The sequence below is a fragment of the Aspergillus lentulus genome (assembly GCF_001445615.1).
Source record: "Aspergillus lentulus DNA, contig: Alt08, strain: IFM 54703, whole genome shotgun sequence".
NCBI classification, from domain to species: domain Eukaryota; kingdom Fungi; phylum Ascomycota; class Eurotiomycetes; order Eurotiales; family Aspergillaceae; genus Aspergillus; species Aspergillus lentulus.
Window position 1 is genome coordinate 4,437,454 of NW_028322118.1, and position 12,146 is coordinate 4,449,599.

The 12,146-nt window shown below is 48.9% G+C and overlaps 2 protein-coding genes across 2 annotated transcripts; one reads left to right on the top strand and one right to left on the bottom strand.

Annotated features, from left to right (window-relative positions):
- Nucleotides 1-4,990: 4,990 nt before the first annotated feature.
- ALT_4631 (folliculin domain-containing protein) lies at nt 4,991-6,550 on the top strand (the record flags this gene model as incomplete). Its single annotated transcript, XM_033556742.2, has 1 exon — nt 4,991-6,550. The coding sequence occupies one exon, from the start codon at nt 4,991-4,993 to the stop codon at nt 6,548-6,550; it is 1,560 nt and encodes a 519-aa protein (XP_033412633.2).
- Nucleotides 6,551-7,636: 1,086 nt separating this feature from the next.
- Nucleotides 7,637-12,129, bottom strand: smc4 (condensin subunit SMC4; the record flags this gene model as incomplete). The annotated part of the gene is made up of 4 exons (XM_033556743.2): nt 7,637-7,732; nt 7,791-7,868; nt 7,925-8,677; nt 8,731-12,129. 4 exons carry the CDS (start codon nt 12,127-12,129, stop codon nt 7,637-7,639), a joined length of 4,326 nt encoding a protein of 1,441 aa, XP_033412634.2.
- Nucleotides 12,130-12,146: the final 17 nt, after the last annotated feature.

Genomic DNA, 12,146 nt, shown 5'->3' on the forward strand with positions numbered 1-12,146 from the left:
CAAATGTCCCCGCAGTCATTACCAACCACTTTTGCCTAAATAACAGTGATAATCATTTCGATTGCACGTATGACCTGCGATGTGTATCGGAATTACAAAAGCAAATGCATGTTAATGCATGTTTCTGCCTGATTACGCTTAACGACGGCCTTATTCGATCAGACGCCACCAGAATGCAACGGATGAAGATCTTGATGCATAGTAGATGGATACAATGACGGATATTCAGGTACTACAAGCGGCTCAGGGCGGAGGAAATGTAGTCTGCCTGTATTCCGTAGTATACATTCCGAGTGAGAGTATCATAGGCCACCCAGCGTACTCATCAGACAACAAGTAAGATGGCGATCTGTGGGATGAAGGATTCGATCAACACAGCCCAGCTTCGATCATCTGATACCTAGCCAATCTGAACCTAAAGTAGAGCATCAGCATCGCAGCCAAGATAGCATGGGCGGTGCCTCAGCGGGAAGCGCGGGGTTATCGACTACAATAGCTGAATTCTCGTAGGTTCCATGCGTGAGGCTAAGATAGAAAGCAGAAAGCAGTCTGCAGGAACGAAATTAGGAAGCTGGAACCCCATCCAATCAGTTGTTTAATGTCAGACTGAGTCGAGAGGATAGTCTCCTCGGCGGATCAATCCGATTGGGAAAGTCGAGGCTGTCGAGCATAGCGCAGGTAAGAGTAATTAAGAAAATATCAGGCGCGGGTTTGCCACGTGGAGAAATGTCTCGATCGACAGACAAACGCTCGATTCATATTGGCCTGTTCACCAGATGGACAGGACACATGGACATGGTTTTGGCACGGATGGAGTCGAGTCGTGCCAATTTGCCATCCATGGACACCGATGTGGAACCCGCGCGATTTAAATGTCAGGCTGAGGTGGATCTTACAGTCTCCGAGTCGTGTGCTTGCTTGTTCAGAATGAAATTTGATCGATTCTGCTGGACTGGTTTCAAGAGAGTAGAGTATGTATCTGCTTTCTTCAAGCTATGTAGAAGTACTTGATGAAGCCTATACCAGATGCCTTGACGGCGCTGGTATCTGTGAAACCATGGGCAGGTATCCAGACAAGCATAAGCTCCAACAAGGATCAGAGGATCAAAGTATCCGTCAAATTCAAAAAATTCGGACAATAATAATACTTCATAGCGAGGTAGAGTGCAGAATAACCATCATATCGTTCTTTCACTTTAGACGGGAGACACGAAGCATCGTCGAATACAACCAGCTGATGACGTCCGATAGCTCCTATCTTATCCACAAGCGCCATGCGATAACGACGCAGGAACAGCTTCCTAGAGCTAAAAAGCTTCCTTATCGACTAGAGTTATCAATAGGATCATAGGATCCATCACCACATATCCTCGTCGCCAATAGACAAGAACCAAGTAGCTCCGTACCAAGTAAGAAACAAGTAGAGGCCCAAACAAGTTAAACAGTGCCAAAAGTGATGGAGAAAGTAAAAACAAGGAATTTCAAAACAATCATCACTCTGACGTTGACTTCCCTGGCAACGACTAGTTCGAAACTCCAAAGAAAATAATAGTATAGACTATCGTTATCATGACAGGGAACCTGGCCGGTCGCAGCACCCAAAGCCCTGGCGTCATCCTGGTCAATATCAACGAGTGTTAAGTTGGTTCTCCAAATCTCGGGGAGTAATCTTTGGCTAGTCGTGGAAAAAGCACGAGATGGGAAATCGTGGAATCCTTCCGAGAGCAGTCGGCTTAATTCCATAGTTATTATTTTGCCGATACCCATGTAATCACTCTGCGACTCGAGATTGAAGACGGCAGATCGAGAAGAGCATATGGAATACGAGGCAAGCAATTCCCCATATTAATTAACCATGTACCTTAGGCTACACCTGCACTCCACATGCAAATGCAATATATTTCCATCATTCGAGGAAAAAACAGCCGCATGCCGGCGATTGGGCTGGGAGTCCTAAAAGCGTAGGGTAGGATGCTCAAGGTAAATCCTCTCCTAAACAGTGATTTCCATCGTAGTTAAGTCCATCTTTGAAACTACTTCCTGAGCAGTGAGACCCCTCCTTCTTTTCGAGGCAACGGGTGACATTTCCCAGTCCCCAGGATGCCGGGTGCCGAGATGACGATCCTGACACTGCGCAATGATTATGCAGTTATTACCAATTCATTCGACGGATCAGACATGTCGTTTACGCATTTACTCTGACCAGCTTAGCTCCAAATGTGCTTATTGACCGGCTTTACTAGAGCTTCCCGCGAAGGAGAGCTGGAACAAATCGGAGGTATAGAGATAAATGGCATAGATACCCTGCCGTTTGTCTCACGGCTATCGACAACGTTCCATGTGGTGTGGGCGACTCTGGCGACTCACAAGTAGGAGGCAACTGTACTCCGTGCTCCGTTCGTATACTCTGAAGACTTGACCGTCTTTCTGTCAAGGCCGGAAATGTAGCCTGTTCGGTGATAGAGACGGCAAAACATCATAAGCAGATGATTGCCTTAATATCCTACAGAGTATACTAGAGTGAGCTATTAATCCGGAGGGAGAATATGGTCCGTACCTTGTCCCCGGAAGCGATAGACTAAACGGAGTATGCTGACTATCTAGGAAAAAGAGATCGTGACGAGTAATGGGTCAAGGAGGCTAAAGACGGACGGGAGTCAACACGGTGTGTTTCAAATCTACAAGAAACGGCCGTTAGGCTAGAAGTAGGTGGCCTAACCTGACTCCCACCTACCTCCGACGTCCTCCGTACTCCATGGGTAAATATCCTGACTGAGATCTGGGTCGACAACAAGTTACAACTCGACTACCGGATGATCCCTCCCCAGTCATCACATGTGAGACAACGGAGAGGAGGTTCAAATTGAAAGTTTGCAAATTGCAGGTTGTGACTTGTGGCTGGCGGCTAAGTATGAACCGTTTGCACTTCACAGTACGGACCTCGTAGCGAGCTACTCTACTCCGCAGTACTTAGGTTTTCGACAATCATCATTCAAACATTGTAATGTACCGATTTTTTGCATAATTCTTTCCATCTGATTACTCGGAGGCTTAAACGGCATTCTTTCTGCGGGGTGCTGCCAGAATACTTGGCTTTTAAGCGTTCTGGCTGAGAACTCCGAACAGAACGATCAAACTTTGTACTCGGAGTACTTTCAGAGGTATGGATGGGTATTTGTCGAGTTTGTGATGACATCCCATAGGCCGTGGAAGTTAGGTCACCAGGTGGCTTTCGTCTAGACCCCGTTTTCGTAGTAAGCATCGACCTGTTGCTTCCGGAAGACTGGGATGCTGCCGATGGGCGGTAGGGCCGGCAATTCTCATGGGAGTTGGTTACTGCGCTCTTGGTGGATGATTTATGATTCTCTCAGATAGAAACATGCATTGCTTTTCTTACCTGTGCTATGATAAAGTACTCTCTCTATTCTTTGATGCATGAAATCTATCTATCAGTTCTTCATGCAACATGCAGAAGCAGTCAAGTCACTCAGGTGACTCAAAATGGTTCCAAATTCCGAGGTAAGCTGCAGGCTGCAGCAGCGGATATTTCTTAGCACCTACAATATATATTATTATTATCATATTATTACCATCGTTCATCCTACCTGACGGAGCTAGACTAAAGGGCATCCAATTAATGCTGCCCAATTATAATCATAGACAGCCATTTCCATCAAACGACCAGAAAATAGCGCAGAAATCGACGGATCTGGATTCTGGTGACGGATTGACTTCTTCCATTTCTCGTTCTACAAACCTTCGATTGCGTACCCGTCGAGTTGGGTACGCCATGGGCCGATGAAACCCCGAGCAGTATCACTTCCATGTTCTAATTGCCTATAGATGCATATGCTGAGTACTCCATGATAAACAAGTAATAGATAACTACAATCATAGCATAACCCTTATGACAACGTTCAAGTACTTACCGACAGACAGTGTAGAGTGTGTTCGGGCTTTATATGCCCTGTACTCGGTATACCCCTCCGTTTCTTTCCCTGTACCTTTACTAGTGGTTACTAGTTTAACAGTACCGGATCCCTCGTCTTTGCCTATGAAAGTCTACTGGTCATTGGCCTCTTGCTCTGTTCGGCAATCCTCCACCGGCTCCATGACAATACCATACCATCTAACACCATTCTCTCCTTCCCGTCTCCCTTTCCCTTCCGATATGGCTGGAAACAGTAAAAGTTACGGATCGAGTAAATGTTCTAGAAAGACGCTACTTTGCAGACTATTGTGGACTTGGAGGAGACAGGAAGAAAGACTATGCTACTTTGGCAGAGAAAAATCATCTGGGTGACAAAAAAAAAAAAAATGAATAAGTTTTAAAATTTAGTAGTAGAAGTGGGTTGATCCATCAATCGAACTAGGCATTGCTACTGAGCATCGCAGTTATCCATTTCTTTTGCTTCTGCTTCTCCAAGAATATTATTATTATTATTATTTTGTTATTTTTCTTTTATAATAATTATTTATTATTATATGATTATTGTCATCGTCTGTCTCTCTATTATATTCCTTCTAAATACTTCCTACTGCCGTTCTCAGTCGATATCTATCTGTCTACCTCCTCCCACTCTAATGTGGCCTGCAAGCTGGCCTTCGCAGCTCCTCTAATTCCAATCCATTCACATTTCACTATCATTCCTGGCCTGACAGGTCTCATTGTTCTAGTCCAGTCCATTCTTCTCCATCTGCATACATAGCGGTAACGCATACTCTTCCCTCCGCACACTCCTCTTTTGTTATCGTTCGCCCTGCGTCATTGCCACACGGACTTCTCAAGTCTCGCCATCACCACCTCTCTTCACCTTGAGAAGCATGTATAGCAACAATGGTCTGAAATGGTTGCCCAATACTGCTAGACGTTAATCTTCCATGGAGATGGACTTCATTGTGAGTAACCTACTTCTCCGCCTCGTATTGTCCTTTATCATTTTGGCGCATGCATGTGTGTCTTATATACCGACCTACGCCTCCCTTTCACATGTGGCGCTGCGTCAACATTGCGCGCATTTTATTATATCATCATGCTGGCAATGGATACGCCTCGCTGCTCGCTGCAACTCATCTTTCTGTGCGCCTGCTATATGCTTTTGACATTTTCCATATGAGTCCTGGCTTCTGCGTGCTCATGGAGGCGTTGAATCTGACAAAGGACTCGGTGCTGACAATGCCGCTCTACCAGCTCTCTTTAACGCATTTCTGCGAAGTGCATGGTCCCACCTCGATCATCTGTTCGCAGGTCCTACCCTTTTCATGCTCTCAGTGCTATCCTGAGACCTCCGAATGCTCTCCCGACGATACCCCCGCAACTTCTCACGACACCCAGTTTTCTCATGGCATGCGCAACCGCCTCGGCGACGCCAGGGATACCAAGTCAGCGAAACGTCCAGACGCATCCAGCGCAACGGCTAGCAAATCTCCCAAGATCGAAGATTCGCCCTATTTCCTGAAGAATCAACCAAACTCGACCGAGCCTTCCAAGTTGAACATTCTGGGGGGAACGGACGGTGATACTTGCGCCAGCTGTAGCTTGACTCTCCCCGACGATGTGAGTAGGCAGCTGCCCCCGGGCGCTCCAGGAACCGCCAGTCGCGACGGCAAGGGAAGGAATGGTAGCCCAGTTTTGCGATCCAGAGAAGTCGTCTACTCTTGCGGGACGAGCCATTCCGACGGTGACGACAGTGCGCATGATCTGCACGGCCATGCCTCCCTTCCCGATTCCATCCACTCGTCCTCCGTCGCCTCCGATGCTTCGTGTCACACTCACATTCTCACATATCTATCACTCCGTGGGCCTCCGAACCCAGCGGATTATGCACTACTCCGCCGCTCCTCCATCCGTACTCTCAGCTGCGAGCTTCTCCCTCGCGGCCTTTCCTCGGGACCTCTGTGTTTTGGTGATGCGAATGCGGGCTATACCATCGCATACGTCTTCCGCCTGCCCGATCCCATGGCTCGGGGCAGAAGGCGTAGCTATGCGCTTGTCGCGTTGGCCGGCAAGGATGCAGGCAGGGCCTTCCGCGCGTGCCCGGTAATATGGCGTGCGTTTGGGAGAATCGCAACTGGCATTGTCCATTCGGCCGAGAAATACCAGGAGGAGGAGGCAAAGCGTCTCGAGGAACAAAATGACGCAGCGAACCGGGCCAACAATCGGCACTACACCCCCGTCTCTTCTTTCCTCACCGGCCGCAGAGTCGACCCGGATGGTCAGCCCCGCCGACTTGGGCAGATTCGGGCGCGGAACCTCTCCGAAATTGTGGGTAATCAGTACATCTTCGCCGAAATACATGCACACTTTGTTGCTCTTTTGCAACAGCTCGGCTCAATGTTTGGCGCTGTACCGATCTCGGAAGAACGATTCATTTGCAGCACACTAGGCGACGACGTCGATGTAAAATCGCGACGCGGTACGTTAATCGATGACGGGAAGGGTTCGACATCCAAAGACCAGCCGGAGAGCGACTTTGGATTATCTGGTCTGGATTTGTCTTCAGGCCCTAAGCCCATCCCTATCGCGCCTCGTCGAACTGTCATTGCTTAAGAGCTTGAGGCTGTAGCTTCAACTTGATTCCTTTACATACCCCATATCCTCAGCTCTTACCTACATCGCCTGGCTCTCGAGAGCAACCATTGTGACGGATAGTCGCTGCTCTCTCGTCCTATTACCACGACCCGATGACTACTCGATACGACTCTCCTACCTTGCATACGGTTGGCTTTCCCTTCATCTGATTTTCCTCCAAATTGAATTGCAGCATAGACTATGGCGTCCTAATACATGGATACGGTGTTTATGGTACAATTACGGGTTTCGGTTGCCTCTCTGTTTACGTCTTTGCTTACTTTCGTCTCTTCTTCTTCTTCTTCATTCTTCTTCTTTCTTCTCTTCTTCCTCAACGTCCCTCATCCACGCTTCTCTCCCCGAATGTGTGGATAAGTCACAGGTCACCCTGGGCGGATACGTGATATGTTTATCTTGATTCCCCTTCGCTGTCTTCTTACTTACATCACTTTTACTTCTGCTTTTAATGTTAATCACGAAGGAAGGCAGGGATTGCCGGCGCTTGGTTCCTCATGATGTGAATGTCAATGTCGTTACGAAGGTGACGAAACGAAGCGCTTGCAATGTGAGAGCTCATGTTCGCAATGCATATCATGCCACACGCCTCTTTGTATTCTATGTCAGCTGTCTCCCTTGCCTACCCTCTCTCTTCGGGGTTTTGAGTAGATCAATACATATGATCGTCGTGGATGTCTTACTTGGTCTTTGGTATCGGTAGATATGTTCTTGAACCCAGATAGCGTAGGTTACTGTGGAGGACCTCAGATGGGGCAATGTCCTGATCACATTACCTTTTAAGTCTACCCACACCGCGGAGATCGTCGTTGAGCAGACATATCTTCTGGTAGAACATATAATTAATGACCGCTTAGATCCGTATATGTGCGAATTTGACCTCAACGGTAGAAGAAAAAATATATACCACGAATGCAAGCCCAAACCCCTTCAACCAGTTCAAAGAAGATTCAACAACCAAGAACACCGTAATGAAGCTTGCTACCAGTAATCCACATCCATTTCCGGCCGTAAAAGACATGAGCGATAAACAAATGAAAACCCTCATCCTTATCGCCCTGTGATGTAGTCTTTGTTTTCGATCGTCACACTCTTCGTCATATGGCTAACCTTGTAAACACCGACAAGTCGGGAGGCAAGCTCGAACTACTTGTTATTAGCCTTTTGGATATAGAATGACTTGGGTGATGGACCCCCTGCTTACCATATTGTTTCTCAGCGAGATGACAATGAATTGCGCGTTCTTGGTCCTCTCTTTGATGTAGGAGGCCACAATGGAGACCTGTTGAACGCAAGTTAGTCGAAACCATCCAGTTCTCAGGTAGTGAATGTACTCACGTTTCTAAAGTCCAAAGCAGCATCAATCTCGTCCATCACGTAGAGAGGAGTCGGCTTGTAATGGTGCAGCGCAAAGACGAGCGCCAAACTAGAGAGCGTCTTCTCACCACCGGACAAGTTACCAATATTCTTCCAACTCTTCTTCGGAGGCATGACGGAGAACAAGATACCCTCCGAGAATGGATCTAGCGAATCGACCAGTTCCAATTCAGCGTTACCTCCCATGGTGATCATCTGGTACATTTCTTTCAGACGCAAGGAGATAATGCCGAATCCCTCCATGAACCCATTCAGACGAGCGGATCGGAGACCGTCAAGTCGAGCCTTGGCGCTATCACGAGATGCCAGAGCCGTGGCCAAATCAGCGGCGCGAGACTCATGCTCAGCCGCTCTGCGGCGGTACTCCTCAATCACAGACAGGTCCACGGAGGCGTTCTGGGTCTTTTCCTCGAGCGCAGCAATGACTGCCTTCAGAGACTCCTTGTTCATTTCCGAGAGCTCGTCCTTGGTGTACATCTGGAGTTCCGTAGGCTGCTGCTCCTCGCCTAGATCGCTCACGTTCTGAAGGGTGAGCTTCGCGAGTTTCTCGGACCAGTATCGCTGGCGCTTCTCGTTCTCTGTCAATGCCTTCTGATTCTCTTCCAGCTTGTTGCGCATCTCAATCTCTGTGGCCCGGGTTTCGTTCAATTCAGCCACTTTCTCGTCCAGTTCTTGCTTGAGTGTCTTGAGTTCTCCCTTCTTCGTCTCCAAGGCCTGCGCGGAATATGTTAGTCGGGCTGCTCACAATTGGACTGCTGCACTCTTACCTCTTGTGCCTCTTCCACTCCCTGCTTCCAACCGGATGCGTCATTTGCTTGGTTCTCGACGTCGGCGTTCAGCTTCTCGAGGCCTTCCGCGACCTGTTTCAGCTCCCTTTCTGCTTCCGCGCGAGCCTTCTGATGCTTCATGATTAGCTTCTCATTCTTGGATTTTCCGATTTCTGCATTAGAAATCTCTTCTGCGAGGAGGCTGATCTGTTCCTTTAGCCCGTCGACCTTCGCCTTTTGACTTCTCAGCCTAACACCGCCAACTTCCATGATCTTGTTTTGGAGAGTCTGGATTTCTTCCTCAATTCCGCTCTTTTGGGCTCGGAGATCCTCGATTTCTTCCTCAAGGGCGGCAATTTGGGCCTCAAGCTGCTCGGCCTGGTTAGCGTCAGCCTTTGACGGCTTGTGTGCGACGCTCAATTCCTTGACTCTCCGCTGAGCATCCGCAAGACTGCGATTTGCGCTCTCAATCTCTATCATGATCTTCTGGATCTTCGTCTCGACACGAGGGATCTCTTCCGTCTTCTCTCTGATGGCAGCCTCCACGTGTTTCTGTTTATTCTGGAAGTTCTGGAACTTCCTCTCCATCTCTTCGAGATCGGATTCTAGCTTTGAAACCTGCTCCCGGCTCACCTCAGCCACCTGCTTCGAGGACATGCCACCTCGGGCAACTCGAGTGCCGCCTCCGCTCATGGTTCCTGACACGTCGATCAACTGGCCGTCAAGAGTGACTACTCTCCACCGTCTAGCACCGTAAGCAATGCGGTTGGCCTGTTCCAGGTCTTTGGCGACCAGTGTGTTCTGCATAACACTGTAGAACGCAGGCGCGAACTTCGGATCCTTGGGCTTCACCAGGTCAAATAACCTTGGTACACTCTCAGGAGTAAAGATTGGAGACATGTCGCGTCGGGGAAGACGATCGAGCAGAATGAAATTGGCGCGGCCGAGATTGTTTTTGCGGAGATAATCTATACATTGCTGACCGACCTCGACGGTGTCAACCACCATATTGTCCAATGCAGGGCAAGCAGTCGATATAGCAACGTCGTATTTCTCGTCGATGGTTCCAAGGTTACCAAGGCGGCCATGGAAACCATCAATACGACCAGACTCCTTGAGACGCATAAGACCAGCCAGAACACTGCCGCGGTTCTGGGTGCTTGCGAGGCTAGCTCTGGCCTCCTCGGCCTTCTGTCGGGCGCTAGAAACATGCGCACGAACCTCAGTCTCTCTGCTGGTAAATTTCTTGAGATCCTGTTTCAGACTGGCGACTTCTTCTTCGAGACTAGCTTTTTGAGCCTTGCGCTCCTCAAGATCGGTTTGCTTGGTCGCTAGTGTCTCCTCGATAGATGTGACCTTGGACTGCGCTTCTTCTAGTTGTACAGCCCCTGCATTGCTTCGTTCGCGGAGGATGTCGAGCTCACTTTGGGCCACAGCGATAGCGGAAAGCTTCTTGTTGATTTTCTCATCCCATGGCTCCAAGGACTTCTGCTTAGCAGCTATCTGATCAGAAAGACCCTGGGTCTTTCCCTTCAAACCTTCTCGAATTGTGGACAGCTCTTCCTCTTCTGCCTTCATCTCCTCTTCAAGCTCGGCAGTCTCAGCTGTTTTCTTGTTGATATCATCGGTATGTTTCTGCACCAAGCTTTCGCACTCGGAGGCGGCAAGACGAGCAGCTTGCATGGACTTCTCGAGTTTCTTTTGCTTGCCCAACAAGAATTTTTTCTTCTCTTCGAACTTGACTGATTCTTTGTCGTACTTCGCCATCTCCTTCATCAAGCCCTGCAGCTCCTTCTCCATATTCTCATACTCCCGCATACCACGTTTGTAAGCTTTCTCCAGTTCTTTGATACCGGATTGGTTACCCTCGTGCTTCTCGAGCTCCATGTTCAAGAGCTCTTGCATCTGCAGGATCGCTTCTTGAGTGACCCGAATATTGTCAGCGCACTCATCGATGTAAATTTGGTAAAGGGCCGACTGCTTCTGGGCCAACTCATTCTCGTCCTGAATGTAGGCCAAAGCTTTGTTCTTCTTGTCTTCCAACGCAGTCTTTTCCTTCTCGACGTGCTGAACACGATTGTTTTTTTCAACACACACGTCGTTGAGCTGTTCCAATTCGGCTGCTGCCTCCTCAATGGGAGCCTTGTATTTGGACGTCCCGATGATATCTTCGAGATACTCGAGCAGTCCGTCTTCGTGTTCGTTTGCGGCCTTGGGCTTCATTTGAGCGATGGACTCGACTTCGCCCTGAAGAATGAGAAATCGCTTGTGATCAAGATCAATACCTCGCTCTCGAAGCAGAGTCGTCACCGCCGTGAAGTTTGTCTCCTTGTTATTCATGTAGTATTTGCTGGTGTTGTTCTTGAATGCTTTGCGGGATATCATCAGTTGGGAATTTGGGACGACTTCGTGTTCTCCACCTGGCAGATCGAGGATTTCCTGAAAGTGAACCTCAACTTCACAGAATGGTAGGTTGGGGAAGTTCGCGGAGTTGTGGATCAGAGCCGATATTTTGCCCTGTCGCATTTTGCTTGCTCGGAATCCGAATACGAACAGCAACGAATCGATGACATTCGATTTGCCGGATCCATTGGGCCCGACAACAGAGGAGAATGAAGCATGGAAAGGACCTACAATCTGTTTCCCTGCGTAACTTTTGAAGTTTGTCAGAACCAGGTGGGTGATAATCAACCGGGGCTTGGGTCCAGTTGGCTCTTCTGGTACAGGGGGTGCCAGATTGCGTGACTTCATAACAATGTCCATCGGTCTCTCCAAGATCGTCGAATTCGGGTTGATGATGGAGATCTGCGATTTCGGGTCGTCTGAGGGCTTCGCTGGTGTCTGATTTACCGCAGATTCGGTAATATCGGCGAGCGGAGGCACGCTACCTCTTTGCGAGCGCGGCTCTGGTTCGGGCGAGACTGAGGGCCCTGGAGTTGGCAATGAGGACTTTTCCGGATGGAGCGTGGAAGAAACCCGACTCTTGCGGGGATGAGCCATACTTTTTCTTTTCAGAGCTGCAGCCGCATTCTGTGAAGGAGATTCGGGTTCCTCTTCCTTGGGGACGATGGAGTCGCCTTCCTCGTTTGCATTGCTGATTTCTGAGGTATCACCTTGTTCTGCTGTTGTCGACCGTCGCGTTCTTCGTACCTTGCGCGCGGTGGTGGGTGTTGTCGCTTCGGTCATCGTTCGCCGTCGGGACGCGCTCTTTGCTCTTTTAGCAGGGACTGGAGTATATTCTTCTTCCTCATCTTCGTCGTCGTCATCGTTGTCGCTGTGGTTGGATGCAGTGGGGGTCACATTGCCAGGATCTTCTGACTCGGATGTTTCCTCAATAACATAACTCCTTCGGGGAGCAGAGCGCCTAGACGGCCTGGCTCTTGCTAGCGAGGATGACATTATGTCGGAAAAATGCA